At 38.1% G+C, this 23488-nt stretch overlaps 1 protein-coding gene across 6 annotated transcripts in view; it reads left to right on the plus strand.

The window, feature by feature from the left end:
* GRM5 (glutamate metabotropic receptor 5) overlaps nt 1-23488 on the plus strand; it is a 545439-nt gene that overhangs the window by 503399 nt on the left and 18552 nt on the right. For 4 of the 6 annotated variants that reach the window (XM_032295814.1, XM_032295815.1, XM_032295817.1 and 1 more), the window contains exon 9: nt 21543-21638. The exons of the other annotated variants lie outside the window; for them this stretch is intronic. In XM_032295814.1, coding sequence (XP_032151705.1) covers nt 21543-21638 — 96 coding nt within the window. The remainder of the gene's footprint in view (nt 1-21542; nt 21639-23488) is intronic. 6 annotated transcript variants of the gene reach the window in all.

Consider the following 23488-nt stretch of genomic DNA (forward strand, 5'->3'; position numbering starts at 1 on the left):
GAGAGAGAGAGAGAGAGAGAGAGAGAGGCGGGGGGGAGGGGGAGAGAGCGCCCGCATGAGAGAGAGACATCTTTCTAAAAGGAAGAAAGTTCCATGTAGCCAAATTTCAAGCAAACTGCAACAAAAGTTTTAATATATATACTTATTAAACATAAAGCAAAAGCCATTGTAAGAGAGGACAGTTCTGGGGAACTTTGGCTATAATTTAATACCCTGACTTTATTCATTAGCACATGCAATAATTGTTCATTAAAAATATGCTATATGCCAGCAACTATTCTATGCTTTGAGGATAAAATGATGAATAACATAAAATCTCAACCCTCAAAGAACTTCAACTATAGTCAGGGAGAATGCCAATAAAACATAAACAAATACATAGTATTAATTACCGTAAAGAATAGAGAAGCAAAATGAATTATTACAGTGAAATGGATTCAAGACTAATTTTAGATAATTTTTAGATACAGTGTCATGAACAGCCTTCTGAATAAGTTGAAGAGAAGGAAGGATGAGTGAGAAAGTAAGACACAGAGAGTTCTGGGAGGTGGAGGTACATGTCCCAAGCAAAGAAAGCAACAAGCAAAAAGTCCTTGAGGTAGGAAACAGATACTCATTTCAGGGGACTAGGAAAATTCCACTGTGATTAAAGTAAAATGAGAAAAGGAGAAAATAGCAAGAGAAAAACGTGCACTGGCATTTGGGGATCAGACTAGGTGAAGTATAGATTTTTTTTTTTTATTGTCCTGAATGTGACGGGAAACTTTGGAAGGTTTGAGGAGTTATGTGATAAGATTAACATGTTCAAGAGATCTTTCTGATTTCTGTAGGTAGAATAAAATGTAGATCGACAAGAAGAGAAGTGGGAAATTAGACGTTTATTGCAAAAGGATAGGTGAAAAATCATAATGGTTTCAACTAGAATGTATAAGGATAAAACTTAAGAATTGATTGGATGTTGCATATAAAGAAAAGAGAATATTAAAGATGAGTGCTAGATTTTTACCTTTGTGATTGGAGGATTTGGACCTGTGCAATTCAATCTCGAGGGGAAGAGGTTTGAAGAGTAAAATCCACAACTAAGTTTGGACATGTTTATATTACATCCTATGAGCTCTCAGGAAATGTCCAGGCTGAAAAATAAACTAAAAGTGTTGGGGAGAGGGAGCCATCTGCATTTGATGATAATAGGACTAAATAGGCGATAATTGGATTGGGGGCAGGAAAGGTAAAGGAGAATAGATTTGAAGAAATATGTATTTGTTTTCGGACTTGTTAAATTTAAAATTCCTAAGAGACATCTAAGTGAACAAGTCCAAAAACCTGCTAGAAAACTGGCCCGATAATTAGGAGAGTTTGGGATTTGTTTGGAAGTACAGTTTGGAAGAATCAAGGACAGAGCCCAGAGACTAGTTAAATAAAGGAAAGTCCAAGAACTGAGTCCCAGATACATGTGATAGCATGACAGGAAAAGAAAAAAAAAGTGTTTCAAAAGTGAAGGAATGGTCACAGTTCCAGCTGCCGATGAGCCAGGTTAGATAGAGTTATGAGTCATTGTTGGATTTGGAAACTAGATGTTGGTTGAGGGTTTAGCAAAAAGCAATTTCAGGCCCCATCTCTTTGAGGAAGTTCTTTGTCTCCCAAAGGTCCAGGTAAAGATGGAAATTGATGTTCATTAGTCAAACAGAACAGTCTCATTAGTTGGCTACTGGATTCTATAGTGTAAACCTTGATGCAATGTGCAGACCACCAAGATGCAGGTGTGATACTCATCGCCAGGGATTTTGTTGATAGCAAGAGCACTAAGACCCTGCGGTAGCCTCTTACAGCCTTCCTGTTTGATGGGTTTCAGTTCTTGATAGACTTCTTGCTTGCTTATGTCCAAGTTTAATGTTCCGAAATCAACTACATTTTACAGCCACACATTTTAAACTGAGGAATGTAGGAGCAGGCAAAGGAGCGCTGAGGCTTGGCAGCACTGTCATGACACTCCTACGCTAGGACTGTGTTGCCAAGTGCAGATCCAACTGAGCCCTGCGAAGTGTGTGATGAACAAGGCCCCCTAGAGGGCAGCAGAGCCTCACAGGAGTGGGGAGAAAGCCCGAAACAGAGGTTAGTGGGGAGTTTCACTAAAGGAGACACAAGGGGGCAATGCACACATTGATGGAGAATGAAGTTAAGCTTGGTGAACGGAAGGAAGTCCATAACACAAAAAGTAAAGTCTAAGATGTGTACCAGGCAGCAAACACAAGGCCGGGCTAGGAAAGAAAAGAGTAGACATAAGTCAGTCACAGGAAAGCAAGGCTTTCTGCTCAGTGAATGTTATTACCCAAGCAAGCGTAATAAATAGGTACCATTTCATCATTTTTCTACTCTGTTTTGTGTAGCTATAACAGAATACCACAGCCTGGGTAACATTATTTAAAATGAAAATGATTTCTCTCAATGCTGAAGACTGGGAAATCCAAGAGCATGGCATCAGCATCTGGTGAGGGTCATCCCATAGTGGAAGGGGAAGAGACCGTGTGTGTGTGTGTGAGAGAGAGAGAGAGAGAGCAAATGGGAGATAAACTTCTGTTTTTACCAGGAGCCTACTCACCCAATAACTAACCCACTCCCGTGATAACAGCATTAATCCATTGATGAGGGCAGAGCCCTCACAACGATCACTCCCCAAATGCCCCACCTCTTAATACTGTTACAACGGCAATTAGGTTTTCAACACATGAACTTTTGGTGACGTATTCAAACTATAGCAACCATGTTGTCTGCTATGGGCTAGATAATAGGTTATGCAATGCAGCTATAAACATGAATAAAATACTATCCTTCCCGCAGGTAACTTCTCTCTTCATAATAGAGTCAGAGTCATAAATAAATAATGTTAGTAAAGAGGTATATATGACTTGATCCTTTGTAAGGGACAGTGTGGATATATAAAAAGGGAAATAATTATGAGAGAGGACAAGAAAGACCTCAAAAAAATTAAAAAAGGACAACATGATGGCAGGATCCATAGGGTTTTTATTTTCCTCTTCTCTTATTTCTCTATGTCTTCCCTGAAATAGTGTTTTTTCTTTCTCATTCATTTATTCTCTCATTCAGCAGCACTTTTTTTTAATTATTGAGTCCTGCCATGTCCCACTCACTGTTGTGGGCACTGGGATACATACATGGTCCCTGCTTTCAGAAACCTTATGCTATTGTATTTGTGGTGAACATGAGTCACAAACAGCTTGCACCCATTTGTTTCTTCCAACTACACTTTCTACACCCTGCCCTCTTTCTACGCTTGAAGGAGGAAGCTTAAACCTTCAGCTTTACAAGGCCGCATGTGAGGAAGAAAGGTAACAAAGAATATCATGTCTTTTGATTTAATCAGCTCTTATCACTTATGCAGTTCACAAGTAGTTGTCATGCACAATGTGCCAGGCTTGTTCTTCTCAGGCCAAGGTCAGTTCAAATTTCAGCATGGCATTTTCCATTTTAGTTATAGGAGTTTTGTTTTTTCATTCTAGAACCCATAGATGTTCTTTAGTTATTTATTTTTGAGACAAAGTCTTGCTCTGTCACCCAGGCTGGAGTGCAGTGGCCCAATCTTGGCTTACTGCAACCTCCACCTCACGGGCACAGATGATTCTCCCCTCAACCTTCTGAGTAGCTGAGATTACAGGCATGCACCATTACACCTAGCTAATTTTGCATTTTTAGTAGAGCTGGGTTTTCACCATGTTGGCCAGGCTAGTCTCAAACTCCTGACCTCAGGGATCCACCCACCTTGACCTTCTGAAGTGTTGGGATTATAGACAAGAGCCACTATGCCTGGCAAGTGTTAGTATCTTTTCCATGAGTTTAGTGTTCTCTGTTTGTCTATGGCAACCAATGTTTATCATCCCCATTGGATTCTAAGCTCTTTGAGTTGAGAGGCTGTGAAATGTATTTTCTGGATGTCAACTAGAAAACCAAGCACTATGCCAGGTATCTGGAAAATACACAATATGTGTCTATTATTTACAAACAGAAGAATCGAACCTGGGTTTGAATTCTGACATCAACATTTATAAACTTTGTGACCTATAGACCTATTTTAAATAGGATCATCCGTACCCCTCCCCAGGGTTGTAAAGAGACAATGTTTGAAACAATGTTTTAAAAGCTGTAAGTATAGTGCCCGGTACATGTGCTTGCTCTTCCTCTTTGTCTTCTTTATTCTTTGCCCTCGTCTTGATTTTTTGAGTTTTCTTTTCTTTTTAGTCATTCCTTGGGAAATTTTGATTATTTTCTCCAATCTAGTATTCTACAGTACAAACCTCAGAGTTCAACAGCCAAATATGAATCCTGGCTTTGCCTCATCTAACTGTGTGACTTTCAGCAAGCTACCTAGCCACTTTGTGCCTCAGTTTCTTTATCAGTGAAAAGGGGATAATAACAGTTCATAGGTCATAGTGTCTATATTAGTCTGCTCTCACACTGCTATGAAGATGCTATCTGAGACTGGATAGTTTATAAAGGAAAGAGGTTTAATTGACTCACAGTTCCACATGGCTGGGGAAGCTTCAGGAAACTTATAATCATGGCCAAATGTGAAGCAGGAACCTTCTTCACAAGGCAGCAGGAGAGAAAAGAGAAAGCAAAGGGAGAAGAGCCCCTTATAAAACCTTTGGCTGTCCCAAGAACTCACTCACTATCATGAGAACAGCATGGGGGAAACTGCCCTCTCACAATCCAGTCACCCCCCTCCCTCCACACATGGGAATTACAGGTCCCCCCCTCGTCACATGAGAATTACAATTCGAGATGAGATTTGAGTGGCGACAAAGAGCCAAACCATATCAGTGTCTTTTTGAAATTAAATGCTAAAATCTATGTAAAACATTAATCCTGTAAATTACATAGTATTTCTTCCATTATTCAAACAGAAAATTTAAGACAAAGTGATATGTTAATTCATAATAATACAGCTAGTAAGTGATATTGCTAAGTTTCAAATTCATGTTAATTAACTCCAAGTCTGCTACACTTAATTACCATTATATACTGTCTATCTCAGGCAAACGAAAGCCCAGTCAAGTTAGACAAATCTGAAGAGCTAAGGTATATCTATCGATATGTATGTTTATATAGGTATATGTAAGTGATTATGTGTGTATATAACACGTATGTCTGTGCCTATATATTTATATATGCATATATATGTGTGTGAGTATATATATAGATGATACTACTTAACTTCATGCATTAGCTTATCACACTCTGACATGACAAACTCCTGGATATCTATAATAGATCACAATGTAACTCTTAGTTTAAGACCTAGAAAATACTAAGTACTTTAAAAATATCAGTAAATGTTTCTTTGGGTATTTCACATTGTGAAATTAAAATAATCTCACTTTCATTTATGGTGATAGATATTTGGCAGTGTGGAAATCTGCTTAGAAATGACAAAATTAGGATTATGTTGTGACTATGTGTGATTATAATTAACCATAAAACATTATCCTAAAACCAAGACAAGTATAATTCTTTATTAAAATAATACCTTTAAGACAATGTGAGGAAGAATAGAGGGAAGTGGAAAGGTAGTCGCTAGTCATAGACTTGTGATTTTAGTTCCCTCCTCCCACTGTAATAGAGTGCAGATGATTCCTTTGATGCCCATGTAAGTGCACAACTTACACTAGCTACCTGTAATTGCATGTCCAGGACTTTCTAGAACTGCTTCTCTCCCTGTGGGTGTTATTCTCACTCTTGGGCAGCTGGAACTATCAAAATTAAGCATGATTCCCCTCCATTCAGTCTTCACCCCTTGCGTGTATACAGGCAAAAGGAACATCCCAATCTGCTTCTTCCACCCATATCTCATCTTGTACTTGTTAAAATCCAGTGATTTTCAATCCTGAAATAAATGGGAACTAAGCTTCTTTGCAAAATGTAGAAACCTTGTTTGTTTTTAAGTAGTCCAAAGACAAAGGAATGAGAAAAAAAGGAACAAGTTTTATGCGTTGAGATTGGACAGGAGGGGTTAAAAGGGCAACAAAGGTAAAGGAAGAAGACTTGAGGAGGAAAGGAGGGTGGTAAACAGAATGATTTAGTTGAGACAAGAAGAACTGGTGGAGGAACTTCTGTGTAAAATAGAAGGAGGAGGCCAGTTATGATGGAGATAAATAGTACTGCCTTGCCTTTGATAAATGTCCCTGCTTTTATCATTTTCACTTGTTCAGTTGCTGCTCTATACTAGGCCCTATCCTAGATGCTTGTTAAAAGAACAGACATAGGCTGGGTGTGATGGTTCACACCTGTAATCCCAGCACTTTAGAAGGCTGAGGTGGGCGGATCACCCGAGGTCAAGAGCTCGAGACCAGTCTGACCAACATGGAGAAAGTCCTTCTCTACTAAAAATACAAAATTAGCCAGGCATGGTGGCGCATAGCCCGTAACCCCAGCTACTCAGGAGGCTGAGGCATAAGAATCGCTTGAACCTGGGAGGTGGAGATTGCAGTGAGCTGAGATCATGCCACTGCACTCCAGCCTGGGCAACAAGAACAAAACTCCATCTCAAAAACAAACAAACAAAAAAAAAGAGCAGATATGCTCATGCCCCCATAAGTTTATGGTGTAGCGAGACAGTCACTAAATTAGTAGTCAAGCAGATATTTCATTATAATATTTAAAAACTGATATGAAGGAAGAGAATAGGCCCTACTACAGGTTAACAAGGGAGATAGGCTGAGATGAGGTAAAGAGAAGAACATCATCTGTTTCTGTAACCTTTTCAAATCCAGCCTAAATCACAGTAGCATAAGTTAGGGTATGTGGGAGCAGTCAGGTCATGTGCTAGGTCCAGACGAAGGTAAGAAAATCAAAGATGCATTAACTTAAATTAATTAATGGGGAGAATATTGGCTACATCTCATATGAGGAATCACAGTTTCATAAGTATTAGGGGACATGTGGAGAAAACAGGACAAATATTTTATATCAAAGCTCTCTGAGAAAAGCCTGCCTAGTTATAGAAGTTATTAGCACAGAAAAAAATAACAGATATGAAAGCAACATTATGAAACAACTACTAAAACCAAGTATTTTATATAAATTATCTTACCTAATCCTCAACATTTCCAGTTTATATATGGAGAAATTGTAACTCAGAAAGCACAACCAACCCTATGAACATAAACACAGTTAGTTTATGATTCCCTTATGGGGCGAAGGCAAATTCTGGTATACAGGCCGATTCAGGCTTTGTGAGACCTAAAGTTCATTCTACTTGGGGAGCTTTATTTAAGAAAAAGATTACAAAATGTGAACTCAAAAATAGAAACAGGGTCTTGCCAGGGGCATCTATGAGTGAGGGACTCTGGTACTCCATTAGCTTTAGAGTAAATTTGCTTCCATTGAGCACTACTGTGGTTTAAGCTCCATCAGTCCCCAGACTGAGAAAATCAAGTTGCTGGTGCAAAGTGTAATCAATGTTACTATCACAGAGGAATCAGTCTTCCTATCCATCAGGGTAGAAAGGGCTCAAGAAAGAGTATAGGCATTGGCTCAAGCCACGGAGATTATGGGAAAAAAAAAAATGGTAAGGTTTGAAAAATAGTACAGTACCTATCTACCCATCTCCCTTAGGCCTTTTAAAGACAGAACTAGGTTTAACAAATAGTACAGCTACCATTTGTTGCCAGCATTTTAGTGAAAAGTAATTTACATCACAGTTGACCAATTCAGTAACCTGGGCAAGTCACATCATCTCCTGTGTCCTAGTTCTTCTTCATTTGTAAAGTAGGAATAATAAAAGTAACTAACTCAGAAGACTGTTGCAATGAATAAATCAGTAAATTCAGGGACTTAGAATTGTGTCTGGAATATTCCAAGTGCTCAGTAAGTGATGGCTCTTATTATATTTATTACATAGCTTCATCTGACTTCACAGCTTTTTCAGTTGTTCATGTATAAAAATGTAAGGAAAAATCTCCATTGGAAAACTACTCATCTCTCTTTAGAAACAAGAAGTTATTTGTCTGACAATCCCTCAGTCCTTTAAGACAGAAACTAGCAACTTTTAATTAATGCCATAATAAAATGTTTCCTATGGAGACTCTTCCCCTAGTTAACATTTTGTTCCTCCCTAAAAAGTTTTCCCTATTGAGGATGTTGTATGAGCTTGTAAAGCACCTCAGGACTGATTTTAAAATCTTTATCTTCCTGAATTTCTATTGATTATGCAACAAATCACAATGTTTAAGGGAAGTACACAACAAAATGGCAATGACATGATGATTCATACCTTCATGCAAGTTCTCATCATGAGTAGGATTAAAATACACCTTTTGGGAATTCTTTAGAAACTAAATCAAAGGCTTTACTCAATACAAAATTTGACACATTTCCATAATATTGTGGTGCTGTAATTTATTAAACTATTTTTCATTGGTTTGTTTGTTCTTGTTTTGCTGAGTTTATTTTTTTTTTCTATTTTCTATAACATTGAAGGAAAAAATCTTTGTGAAGAAACATCTGAGCTTAGGTTGAATTAGTTTTTAGAATAAATTCCTAGAATAGAATCACTGAGTCAATAGAGCTGATTTTTTACTATTTAATTCCTTATTTGCATTGCTTCCTCACTTGTCACCTTCCACCTTTCCATTATTTTCATAGAACACAGTGAAATATGTTACCTGGCCATTTCTCAAATCACTTTGCAACTTATGTTCACTTTACCATTAGTTTCTGGAGCTATTAATCATGCTCAATTTTTGGTTTTAGTCTGATTTATCCAAATGAATCAAGCTGACATTTCAAGTCTGGGGAAAAGATGTTTTTCTGTGCATAGAGACCACAAGATCTGATGGAGTATCTAGTAAGTCATTACAATATATTTACATATATCGATATATAGAAGGTTGAGAGATGAGATTGAAGTAGAGAATTACTTTGCAACACTACTGAGTAATATTGAACTTTTTAAATTTGGCTTTACTCTTTCCCTCTAACCTGAAGATCCACAATGACTTCCCTTCTGCCTTTATCTAGAATTTTCTTCTGATCAATTTGACTTCCAAGAATGACTTGGCCTTTCCTTCAGCTCTCTTTGTAACACTTTGAAGTTGTTAAAATCTTCTACCACTTCATCCCTGTCTGTCTTCTGCTATCACACTGTATCCCACACATGGAAACTGACTGTCAGCTCTTAGTGATGCCTCTTTTACAGCCTTCAGATTTTTGGTGTATTTCTGTTTAGGAAAGCTTCAGTCAGAGAAATGCCAGTCTATTTGCATGTTAGCAGGGGGCCTGGAGAGTGATTTATTCCACTTGGCTGTTATGTAGTCATATTTGACCTTTAAAAAAACAAGTTGATATTGTGCTCGAAGCCTAGCTCCCACCAAGTCTACACTATTAACTTCATGTATGACCTTTTTAGTCCCTCAAATGTGACATCAGATTATTTAAATAAGGGGATTTTAAAACATAAAATGAAGAAAAAGGGATGTTATTAATAAAGAGCATGAGATCTGGAGGTAAAACATCTGGTTTCTGTCGTACTTCTGAGACTTACTGGCTCTGGGGTCTTGACCAAATTGTGAAGCTTTCTGAGCCAGTTTCCTTATCTATTGGATGGGGATAATTACACTGCTGAGTTTGTTAAGAAAATTAAATGGTATAGAAAAAGTTTTTATATAATAATGTGAATGCTATTCAAAAGTATATTACACCATAGTTTCTCTCTTCACTTTATGACTGCCAATATCCAAAATTAGGATGGTCCTAAAAGGAATGTGGCAATAAATCTGTAGAATAAGATGCAATGTGCAGCATTCTACCTCATGTATTTTCCCTAAGATGTTTTAAAATTTTAAACCATGTTTCTGGGTGATTGCTAAAGATATCGCCTAAGGCTAGATGTTTGATCCAAACTTTGCCTGAGGTCCAAAAGCTGAGGTCTTTGCTGGTGTTCAAGGAACCAACATGGGAAGAGAATTGAATGTGTTCAAAGCTGTTATAAAGCTTTCTTTGGTACAAAGGGGAAGTGGATTCAATAACTACAGCAAAGTCACGATGAAAACTGAAGTCAGAAAAATTCTTTCCGAAGCCAGAAAGGCAAAAGGAAAGAGAGAACTAAGAAATTAAAAAAAAAATGGCTACAAAAGTTGTTATTATTGGTCTCAAAGAAGATGGTGCCTGGAAAAGAATTCCTAAATCATCACTGAGTAGAGCCAGGACTATTTGCATATGGATCTGTCACTGACTTATAAGGAATAAGCACATAAAAACTCTGAAGTTTATTTTCCTTTTTGTATGTGTCACACTTTCTTAGTCGAATTACACAAAAGATCATTGAGAACAATTTTTGTTAAATATGTATAAGCCAGTGCCAATTCTTCAATATATGTGAACAAAAGCGTTTTCAGAGTAGTTATAAGGCTTCAATGCTATGAGCTGAATCATTTCCCATTACCTAATCAGTTTCAGAATGTAACACTAAATCCACAGTAACTAGTTATGACTGTAATTAGCCTAGCTTTCAGGAAGTGAACAGGAGCGTTTGCTCCATGATTATGAGGACCAACAATTTAGGCTTTCTTTAAGTGTGAATTATTGAGAAAATAATTCCTTGCTTTACCCAATCTACTTCTCTTTTTTTCTGCTCCTTACAAATCTAAGTTATAAACTCTGGCTGTTATCTTACATAAATGGTACATATAGAAAGGAACATTATTTAAAAGAACACAAACATCTAAGTAAAACTAAAGTATTTGTTAGTAGTAACTACTTCTTTAGAGTCATCATATACATACACACACAGAGACACACACAGAATTTATAAACATTCAAACCTAAGTAAATGCTATAAATTTTGGAAATTCTTTGACTCAGTTTTGGTAGAAAAACTAATGAAACCAAGTATACCAGCTAGAAAGAGTTCAGACTCAGGGAATCTATAACCCAACTCAAAGTGGCTTAAATGATAAGCAAATTAATCTCACATAAAAAGAATTTCTGACACTAAAATGTCTAATTCAATAGCTCAAAGGACACACTGGTTCAAGGACCTACCTATTTAGACCTTTACAGTCTACCACTGAACCACTAGACCACATTTTGTGAAATGTTGGCTTAGCTTCTCTCATGCCTGCTATATAGTTGGAACTTTGTCAGGTATAACGTTCAGACCACTGTCCACGGCAAAAAGAGACCATTTTCCAGTGTTTTATTAAAACTAAATAAATCATTCTTAGAAGTCTCCAGAAGACCCTCTCTCATGATCATTGGCTAAAACTGATAAGTGGCAAGTGAATCTGATAATTACTATTATCATCTTAGTCTAATCAGTGTCTACACCTGAAGGTAAGGATGGGACAGCTTGTTAAGAAGAATATGACAATCCAAAGGAAAGGCAAAGATTTTTAAAAATAAGTATCTTCCATATAACTGTATTAGTCCATTTTCATGCTGCTGATAAAGACATGCGTGAGGCTGGACAATCTACAAAAGAAAGAGGTTTAATCTGATTTACAGTTCCATGCAGCTGGGGAAGCCTCAAAATCATGGCAGAAGGAAGGAGGGGCAAGTCCCATCTTACAAGAATGGCAGCAGGCAAAGAGAGAATGTGAACCAAGCAAAACAAGTTTCCCCTTATCAAACCAAGAGCTCTCTTGAGACTTAATCACTACCATGAGAACAGTATGGGGGAACTGCCCCCATGATTCAATTATCTCCCACCAGGTCCCTCCCACAACACATGAGAATTATTGGAGTACAATTGAAGATGAGGTTTGGGTGGAGAAACAGTGCTAAATCGTATCAGTCTGCCCTTGGTTCCCTCTCAAATCTCATAATTTCACATTTCAAAACCAATCATGCCTTCCTGACAGTACTCCAGAGTCTCAAAATCATTTCAGCATTGACTCAAAAGTGTGCAGTCCATAGTCTCATCCAAGACAAGGCAAGTCCTTTCTGCCTATGAGCCTGTAAAATCAAAAGCAAGTTAGTTACTTCCTAGTTACAATGGGGGTGGAGGCATTGGGTAAATACAGCCATTCCAAATGGAAAAAATTGCCCAAACAAAGGGGCAACAGGTCCTATGGAAGTCCCAAATTCAGCAGGGCAGTCAAATCTTAAAGTTCCAAAATGATCTCCTTTGACTGCGTGTTTCACTGTTTCACATCCAGGTCACGCTAACACAAGAGGTGCTATCCCATGGTCTTAGGCAGCTCTGCCCCTGTGGCTTTGAAGGGTACAGCCTCCCTCCCATCTGCTTTCACAGGCTTGCATTGAATGTCTGCTTTTTCAGGTACACCGTGGAAGCTGTTGGTGGATCTACCATTCTGGTGTCTGGAGGACCAGGGCCCTCTTCTCACAGCTCCACTAGGTGGTGGCCCAGTAGGGACTCTGTGTGGGGCCTCCAACTCCACGTTTCTCTGCTGCACTGCCCTAGCAGAGGTTCTCCATGAAAGCCCCACCCCTGCAGCAAACTTCTGCCTGGACATCAGATATTTTCATACATCTGAGATCTAGGCAGAGGTTCCTGAACCTCAATTCTTGACTTCTCTGTACTTGCAAGCTCAACACCACGTGGAAGCTGCCAAGGCTTGGGGCCTGCATCCCCTGAAGCCACAGTCTGAGCTTGATGTTGATCCTTTTCAGCCATAACTGGAGGGGCTGAGATGCAGGGCACCAAGTCTCTAGGCTGCACACAGCTCAGGAACCCTAGGCCCCACCCACAAAACCACCGTTTCCTCCTAAGCCTTTGGGTTTGTGATGGAAGGGGCTGTCCTGAAGACCTCTGACATGCTCTGGAGATATTTTCCCCATCGTCTTGGGAATTAATATTTGGCTCCTCATTACTTATGCAAATTTCCTGGAAATTTATGATTTAATTCTCCTTTTTGTCAGTCATTCATACACATCCTCATTCAATAAGTATTATTACCTATAATATCATATGTACCAGGAAGATAGCAGTGAAGCATACAGTTCAGAACCCATACCTCCATAGAGCAATCTGTGCATTCTATCACAGATTCCACTGGGAGAAAACACAGAATAAATAAAATAAATAAGTAAAACATAAATTATTTTATATAACTATTCTTGATGAAAGCAGGAAATGGTAACAGAGAGAGCAGAATGGTAGTTGCCTTTTTAATAGGGTGGTCATGGCAGGATGTATTGAGAAAGTTACATTTAGGCAAAAATTTGAAAGCAGTAAGCTTTGAGGATTTTTTAAGGAAAGCATTAAAGGCAGAGGAAATGGTCAAAGCAAAGACACTATGGTGGGAGGATATCTGGTGTCTTCAAGCAACAAAAAGATTGTTGTAGATGAAACAGTGTGAGTAAGGGAGAAAATGTGAATTCTGGGATCAGAGAGGAGTTGGGGAGTGGGAGATAAGTGTAGAGATTTGTAAACTGTTATAAAAATTCAGAATTTACTCAGAGAGATGGGTAACTAACTGGGAGTTTTGAGCAGAGGAAGGATATGAAAAGATTTCAATTTTTACAGGATATTCTGCTTGCTGGCTGGAGGTTAGAATGGGTTTGGTCGGGGTTGGGGAAATTTAGAAAGGGAAGAAGCAGAAACAGTTAGGAAACTATTACATTTTTAAGAGGTATTGGTTCCTTGGGCCAGGGTAATAAAAATACAGGTGAGAAATGGTCAAATTTTAGGGATGTTTTGAAGATGGAGCCTACAGTATGTGCTGACTGATTACAGTGTACAAATGAAAATTATGTTTTTTCCTTTTTTCTACAATTATTATTAATCTCAAAACTCTCTACATTAGTTACCACTTTCTGTAAACATTTTTAATATTTTCCAACTTCCTTGATCTCTTGACCAAAGTGGACAGAACGTCTTCATTTTGTATGTATTATTAAAAACAAAACAAATAACAGCAACAAAGCCCCATGGAGATTTGATAATCCCTAAAGTTACAATTCAATTTCTTTCATTTTTTCATGCAAGTATTCTCTCAGAAAATCCTGGTTGAGGGCTTACATGATGCAGGCACTATGTTTAGGGTTTATTCACCCTGATCAGTTTTCTTCAAGTCTCTGGACTTCCATGTTTATGCCCAAGCTTAGTCTTAAAACTGCCATCCTTACCACAATTTTGGTATGAAAATCCCTTACAGCATTTTCTGTAACATTCACGTGACTTGTCACATGACTATAGTTCAAATGTCACTCACTCAATGACTTTAACCTTTCTTTTGGCACTTTCTTGGCCAAAAAAAACTCTTTTCCTCCCATAACATTTTTCTCTGCTCATACAATACTTCTCTTCTAAATAATAGCAAGTAATTGAGGAAAAACAGAATTTAAATTTGCTTTGTAAATGGGATGCATCTATATTGGTTTAAATGAGGGGTTTCCTTGAAGAGCACACTCCTACCCACTTACTCCCCAGTCTTACCCTCCTGCCTCATTAGTGTCCATTCCATATTGAGTTACTTAAATTTACACATAAGACATATGTGAAATATGCAACATTTTCCAACTCCCTTTCACCGACTTCCTAGAAGAATCATGCTGTTTTTTTCTATGAATAGTTTAAAGCATTATAGCATAAAGTAAAATAGGTATACAGTGGTTTCTACATATAGGAGAAAAAATCTCCCTGTGGTTTTCACTAAGCAGAATGACAGCTAGTTTAGGAATGGAAAATGAGCTTAAGCGCTCACAAGGCTTAGTACCGTGTTCCTTCAAGGGGTAGACTACAGGGCATAGTAGACATCTGTGTGGAAGAGAAAGTGGCAAAATAAAATTATTTTTCAAGACAGTTTTATCCATTGGAAGGAACAAAGCCTGGAACGGGATAAGCCTATACAAAACTGTGGAGTAAGGGAAATGTGCCTCTGGCACCTTCAGCTTTCTCATTTACTGTCTCTTTTCCCCTCCATTCTTGAACTCTCTAGGAACCTTAGACTCTTTCCCCACTCATTTTTAACCAAATATGTTGTCAGAGAGTCTGCAATATCTATCAGAAAACATGTCTCTAAATATTCCATGGGATATTTATTCACAACAGCATTTGCATCTTGAGTGTCCTCACTCACAGAGGATGGAAAACATTTGCTTATTGGCATCAGAGAAAGGTGAGGGAAGAATTCATCAATGGACTCTTCCTAGCATCTTACAAATGGTAGCACATTTGCAAATTCTACTTGTATATAATGCTCTTTGCTTCATCCACTGACCTTTCCCTTCCAAATCATATAGAGGCCCTGTCTATAATTCCTGTTTAATGATAACCTCCCCCACTTCATATTCAACCTCTTCACTAAGCACTCATTTACTGTTGTTTTAAAAAAATTAAACTAAAACCTAGTTCCCGCCTAAGGACAATCCTACCCTCGTATCTCTCTCAAATAAAGTTACTTACTCTTCTGTATCACGTGTTCCATAGGACAGAGAGATGGAGGTCAACAACTCAACGCTGCTTCCAGACACATTCCATACCCTCACATAGAAAAATGTGAACACTAAAACTCTGATTCAATTGAGATTCATGAAATCTCATTATCCCCGTATCTTTTAGCTTTGTTTGTAACTACTATTTACTGCCAACTTCTGGGTAAAGAACTTCTGTCCATCCCAAACTCTGCTACCATTCTGAGTGAATTCAGTGCTTGCGTAAAGGACAGATGAGTACCAAGCTGCTTTTTGCCCCTCAGTTCTAATACATTTTAATGTTCATATTCCTGGTCACTTACTCAAACTTTGTCAGCTTCACATAAGGCATCATTATTTCCAATATGAAACTCTCTCCTTTTCTGCCAGCTTCAGGCATAATTCTCCATCTATCTGCTATTTCACCTAATATACACATTTATTATTTAAGCTGCTTTATTGTATTCTAGTCTTTTACTTCACTCTGTACTCATTTATACATTCTGGGTCACACAGCCAATACAGAAATGTCAGTAATCCAATATTCAGTAGATATTGGTAAGAAAGAGGAACTGAGGTGAAGAAATGAAATTTTGATCCAAATTATAATGGAAAAATTACATTTACTCTCCAATCCTAAATTATCTTTACCTGCATATCTCTTAGATTTACCAGATGAACAAGGGCTCTTGTTGAACTGAGTAAAGAGAAGCTAGAACTTCCTGGACAAAATAAGGTACAAGAAGAACAACAGCAACAGAAAAATCTTCAGAGAAGATAACCAAACCTCATTTTAGAACAAGTCATTCTGAAACTTATTAAAGCTTTGTGAGACTTTTTCATGCCAGCTTCTGGCCTATAAAGTGTCAAAGCTGTATTGGCCATAAATCTAGAAATCTAGAGTTATAAGAAAACCATCAGATTGAAGAGCCTTGAACTCATGTCTAGCATGTACAAGGCACTCAGCAAATTTTTTTCCAGTAAATGTTTTAAGGGAACGCTTACATTAACAGCGTTACAAAAGTTTTTGGACAGGTAGAATGAGCATGCCTCTTAGCCTCCTCTTTCCACTGTCTACATTGTTTACCTGTTCTCTCTGAGTATTTTCAACCATTCTCACTGTATTTGCAACCACCGGTATGCTGACAGCTTCCCTGTGTATAACAATCCTCTAACCTCCAAATGTTTATACTCATATGTCTACTGAATACGTCCACTTGGATGTCTCACCAGCATCTCAAACCAAATATTCCAAAATGAAGCTTTTTATTTCCTTCTCCAAATATATTTCTTCTCTTGTATTTTCTTAACTCAGTTAATTGTACCATCCAACACAGTAACTGTAGTTGTATTGTAGTAACTGGGATAGCATTCCATACTTCTCCCTATTATGCTCATAACTCAGTAAATCCTACTCATTTTTGCTTCCTAAATTGTCCTGAGACTACACTCTATTTACCATCTGTATTATCACTTCCCTAAGCATTAGCTTATCATGTCTCACATGCATAATTGTAGTAGTATTTATTTAGTTTTATTCCTTCAAGTCCATTGCATTTTACTGTCAACTCTGTTTTATCTAGTACAAAGATTCCACAATGACATATCATAATCAACAAGTAAATTCATCATTTTTATATACTTCTCCATCTGCTTTCCCATAGACCTCCTATTTTATACTTATTACAATAAAAATTACTTAACTGTTTCGTAGTATACATAATACGGCTACGTCTCCTTACATGTTTGCACTTGATTCTCTCTTCTATCCCTGCTCATCTTTCGCAGTGCATGTCTACTCAATTTTTCAGATTTGTCTTAGGTATCGTATCTCACTGAAGTGTTGTCTGCCAATCTCATACGGGTTAAGTAGCCCTTCTCGTGTTTGTTTCTATAACAGAACTTCTTACATTGTTTGGAAATTATCTGTTTACATTTTATCTTCTCACTCAAGACTGTGACCTTATCAATGACATAGTCACCCATGTGCTCCTTATCACAGTGCCCAGCACACGGACTATTTAGTAAATGGCTTTGAATGATGTAAACTAAACCTGCATGGTACAGGTATAGGGACCTAAATGAAGGAAGAAAATTTAAAGTCCTATCACCAGATCTTCTCCTGGCTGTCCTTGATAGCTCTGCTAATTATTTGCAACATAGAGTCAAGAAGAGAAAAGGTAAATATGAGTTTTTGTAATTTTGTTTTTAAATATACTAACATTGTCACTTATAGGAAAAATGAACAGAAATAGCATGAGCTTTAGAATCAGAGAAACCTGATTTTTCAGCTTGGGCTCCCTGATCGTAAACCACATGAGCTTGGGCTTACTGACACTGATCCTCAGTGTCTGTCTTTTCAGAATGAATATAATAGCACCTGCTTTGTATGGATGTTTTAATAATTTACAATAGTGTACAGAAAACAGCCTGGCATGCTCAATATTTTTTCATTATTACTTTATATTATAACTTTGAATATAACTATAGTATATTAAATATTTCATTTGAAAAGTGAGTTAATACTTGCAAAGCACTTAAAACAGTGCCTCACAAGTATGAGTGGATGTGTGTTTTAGTGTCTAAAATATATATGAATTTATTATGTAAAATAAATGAAATTTAATTGATATTTCATGAACTATAAATTCTGAAAAGCTTAAACTATTTTTAATTGATAATTCTATATTTCTAAAATAAACTCAACTGGAAAAAAGTGTTGAGTTTTTAAACTCAACAGTAGACACTATTAAAGCTATTCGTAACTTTGAACAGCACATTATTGGTGAATGGGATAAAGAGCAAGTGATGAGATAATAAGTGAATGAATAAATTGTGGTCTATTTAAATATCTGGTGAATGTAATTACAGGTACAGACAGACAAGAAGGGTCCTATTTGAAAGCAAAGATGAGTCACCCATTCTGTATTAATGCCATTTTCAGCTTTCATTAGATACAAAAACTGCTTGAAAGTTCCAAAACGTCTAAGATATTGCTCACATTTTTAAAATGAGTTTTGATATTGTTTTGTATTTTCATTATTTTGTTGTTTTTTGTATGTCAGTGAAAGCCTTCACCAAAAGCAGTTAGCTTTTATTTTTGGTTTTTGTCTTGTTTCTATTGTTTTTCTAATCTTCTAGGTTCGGGGTACATGTGCAGGTTTGTTTGACAGGTAAGTTGTATGTCGCAGGGGTATAATGTGCAGATTATTTCATAGCCAGGTAATAAGTATTGTGCCTGATAGTTTTCTGATCCTCACTCTCCTCCCACCTTCCACCCTCAAGACAGCCGCAGTGTCTATTGTTCCCTTTGTGTCCATGCATAGTCAAAGTTTAGCTTCCATTTATAAATGAAAACATGAAGTACTTGGTTTTCTGTTCCTGCATTAGTTTGGTTAGGATAATGCCCTCCTGTGCCATCAGTGTTACTGTAAAGGACATGATCTCATTCCCTTTATGACTGCATAGTATTCTATGATGCATATGTACCACATTTTCTTTATCCAGTCTATCATTGATGGGAATTTAGGTTGATTCCCTGACTTTGTTATAGTGAATAGTGCTGCAGTGAACATATACATAAATGTGTCTTTATGGTAGAAAGATTTTTATCCCTTTAGTTATATGCGCCAGAATGGGATTTCCGAGTCAAATGGTAGCTCTATTTTAAGTTATTTGAGAAATTGCCAAGCTGCTTTCCACAGTGGCCGAACTATTTCCATTCCCACCAGCAGTGTATAAGCATTCCTTTTTCTTCACAGAGGTTAAAGATTTATAGAATAGGATGCTTAGAATCTATTCCATGTTTCATAAACAGAGGTCACCTGGAAGAGTGTGTCTGTGGTCATGAGAGAAAGGGAAAGAGAGAAAAGAGCTTATAAGCATGAAGACTGTAGGTTTCTTAATTCATTTGTGAAATATTTAATGATTAATTCACAACTAGCCTAACAGAAGGTATTCAAAAATATGTTAAGGATCCCTTTGTAAGGAACTGAATGACCACCAATAATTTATTATTCTATCAATATTCATTTAAGCTGTAGAGCAGTATTTTGGTTGAACTATTCAATTCACAAATAAGCACAAAAAACTTTGCATTGAAATGTGGGGCATCACTGCCACATTGCAAACCATTGCTACTTCTAAGGTATTTTCTTTGGTAAAATTAAGTCTACTCTATCTAGCTTGGTCTGACGCTTTACCTCCTTTGACAAGGTCCCTAAGTTCTTTTCCTTCCTTCTTTATGCCTGCATTTAAAGATGTCTATCTTGTGTACATTGTTCTTCTTTCGTCCTTCTCCTACTGTTAAGTAAGTTCTATCAGGCAGGATCTGCATATTACTTATCTTTATATCTGTAGTGTTAAGTCCATTACCTAGGATTTAATAAATGCTCAACTAATGTCTGCTAAATAGGTAGTCCATTAAATTCATTTGGCTTGATGTAATAAGCCATTTTTCTTCAAATATTAGATACTTTAAACATTTTGGAAGGGAAAAAAATGAAAAGGAAGGCCTCTGCCCCAGGATCAGTAATGATCTTGACTTTGTTGCATTTTGTTTCATTTTATAATACTTTTGAAACACCAGGAATAGAAACAAAGGATTTTGACTGTACTGAGGTGAACAAGTCTCATTTCGTAACTCCCTTTATCACTGCCTATTGGATGCCAGGAATGTGAATGAAGTGGTGTCATACCAGGCTCTAGCTTAATTAGCAAAAAGGTAGTAAAGCCTTAAGAGTCCTGGGCCCCTGCAAGCTCTACTGGTGATTTTCTCTGCTGATGAGGCATGTGACTTTCATGAAGTCAGCTAAGTAAATCTAGCTTTCTTATTTGGCAAGTGGAAATAACAGCTCTCTTTTAACAACCTCATGGAGTTGAACCAATGAATAAAAAAGGTGATTTCTGTGGAATCATGTTGGCTCGAAAAACTGTCATTGAGGTACAAGACGTTATCTTGATGCACCACATAGAAGAGTAATGCTGGGAATCTCATCACTTATTTTAGATGAAGTATCTAGTATCTTCCAAGGGCAGTGAACTTCCAAATACAATGCAAAAGCTGCTTAAGCCACACTCTAAAATGGAGGCCTCCAAATACTGACAGTCATACTTCAGCTTAATGGTTATAGAAACTTTTCATACCCAAAGAACATATCTTCTCACTTCTGTTATTACCAACATCTAACAGCATCCAGAATCGTATCATTCAATGAGGGCTTGTTCAAGATAACAATTAGCTTAAAAACTTGATAATGGGGCCAGGCACAGTGGCTGACACCTGTAATCTCAGCACTTTGGGAGGCTGAGGAAAGCAGATCACAAAGTCAAGAAATAGAGACCATCCTGGCTAACACAGTGAAACCCTGTTTCTACTAAAAATACAAAAATTATCTAGGTGTGGCAGCGGGTGCCTATAGTCCCAGCTACTCAGGAGTCTGAGGCAGGAGACTTGCTAGAACCCAGGAGACAGAGGTTGCAGTGAAATGAGATGCTGCCACTGCAATCCAGCCTGGGCAACAGAGTGAGACTTAGTCTCAAAAAGAGAAAAACAACAACAACAACAACTTGGTAATGGAAGGCAACACATTACAATGGCTAAAGTGTGGGTTCCAAACTTAGACTCCCTGTATTCAGAATCCAGCCCAACCACTTACTATGTATCTTTGATCAATTTACTTAACCTCTATAATCTTAGGTTTCTTCATCAGTAAAATGAAAACAATAACAAAGCCTCTGGCCCAGGGCAGTTTCCAGGATACAATTTAGGTAAAGTTCTAGCATAGTGTCTGATATATGGCAAGCACTACATAGATTCTAATGTATTGACTGATATTCATCTTTTTCTAAGATGCTTGAAATTGCACTCCTTTTACCATTGAATATTAAATGTGATAAATTTAACAGGCAGTGTGAAAGAATGGGTTACATGCGGTTTAGCCAAAAAGTAACAATGTCAACCCTGATGCTGTCTGGCCATATCCCATCACAATAATCTAATAAGTATCACAGGTTGATCATTGCATTAAGAACAGGAACCCCTGTTTTGGCACAGGGTGACCATCTCCACAGTCACGGCCCTTCCTCAGCCTGGCAGTTAAGCACACAATCACGTCTTTCTGTTTGCTCCTGTCCTTGTTCATGCTCACCAGGTACAAAGACAGGAGACTGGCCCAGCACAAGTCGGAAATAGAGTGTTTCACCCACAAAGGGAGTATGGGGAATGGTGGGAGAGCAACAATGAGCAGGTAAGAAAACTATGAGTGGTCTGAGGTGGTGTGAAATAAATGTATGCAAGCTAGAGGAACAGGTGGCTCCCTGGTCTGGGTCCTCACTTAACTGTGCATCCCAGACAGTGTGTCCAACTTGGGCCACTACTGGTTTTCTGTGTGTGTTTGCTTTGTAAAACCTATGACGTCCTCATGTGAAGTAATGGGAGCCTCCTGTCCCAGATGCTGCTGTTTCCCAGGGTTGCGCGCTTTGCATGTCTGAAGCCTTAGCTCACAGTCAGTCCTCCTCTGGGTTTTAACTTATTGGTCAAATGGTTCTGGAGTTTGCAAAGTGGAAGAGATTGGAGGAAACTCATATTCCAGGGCTATTCAATCACTTAATAAAAGAAATGCAAAAGCTTAGAACTGGTTTTAAGGAAAGGACTACAATTGAGGGAAGACTCCAGCCCCAATCCTGGACAAGCCTGGAAATTAATATGACTTACTTTGAAAGTAACATCATCTCACAGCCAAGTGCAAATGCCTTGCCAAACTAGTGGACTGTAGAGACACGTGGCTTTTCTCAAACTGAAATCAGGAAAGCTAATCCTCCTCTAGCTACCATAGCTTTGCATCTCCTTTACTTCCTTGTGTTGGTGATGAGCATTCTCTGTCGCTGTGCTGTGCATGTTCCTTTATACTAGGCACTCCCGACTGAGTTGTACCTAGTAAACCAGAGTATTTGGAACTATAAGCATTAGCTAAACTGTGTTGCATGAAATAAACGTGCTTTATTGCATGGGACTTGGTTTTGAGAAAAGGGCTCTGGAGAAAAAGACAGTCAAGATTGACATTAAACAGTTCCAGAATGTTGAAAGAGTCTTGGGTTGAGGAGTCACTTACCATGACTTAACTCTCCACTTCTAATTTGTTATGGCATTTCCCAATCCATCTGTGGTGTAGGGGTATGGAAGGAAACTTTAGCAAATCATTCTGGATTGGAGAAAAGGAAAAATCCAGTAAGTAGAGTGTGTGCATATGCGTGTGCATGTGCTGAGAGCAGAGCTTGCCACCTAACTGCATAACAAGAAGAAAATCCTGTGGAAATTTCACCCCAAACATCATGTTTGCTTCCTCAGTGGTGGGCTCCTTCCTGTTTTGGAAATAAAGACTAAATTTTTCCAAGGCCCACCACATTGCACAACTGCTGGAGGACCATTCACATTGCGGTCTATGAAATGGTGTCCAGAACTATTCAGCATACAGTCTGAGCAAGCATTCATAACAGCCCTGGCCAAAAGCTTGGACAGCTTTGTCCATGGCTCTCAGAGACAGAGCAATGATAGTGGGTGTACATGTGTAGGCATTTATGTGTGCACATTGGTGTATCTTATGGCCTTATGCCAACAATCCCTCTGTATAGCTATCTTTGGATCTCAGTGTGTCTGCAAAATGAGCCCCAGAGGATCATTTTTTGTGAGTGACTCAACAGACTGCTGCTGGGGCTTCTATTTTCCTTCCACTTAGATATAACAAAGTAGCATAATTCCTGTCCTTGAAAATTAGGCAAACAGCACCAGAGTAAGCTGGACAAGGTGAAAGTGACTTCACCGAATGAGGGCTGAAGGGATGTTTCCAGAGTGACTTCTAATTTGAGGTATAAAAATGGAGTTCCCAAACCTGGCAAACTTAGCTGACTATCAAACAGACTGAGGCAAAATACTGGGCAATACAATGTAACAATCTGTCATGGAGCAAGTTTCCTAGGTCATCTCAATGAAGCCAGTGCATGAACTGGTATTTTAGTAATCTGTTCATCTAGGAGATGACATGGGGCTGTTTGTGGCAAGCGTTTGGTTTCAATTATGCTATGCAATGCTCTTAGCAGT

Source organism: Sapajus apella, unplaced genomic scaffold (genome assembly GCF_009761245.1).
Source record: "Sapajus apella isolate SASKATOON/1434 unplaced genomic scaffold, GSC_monkey_1.0 scaffold34, whole genome shotgun sequence".
Taxonomy (NCBI): Eukaryota; Metazoa; Chordata; class Mammalia; order Primates; family Cebidae; genus Sapajus; species Sapajus apella.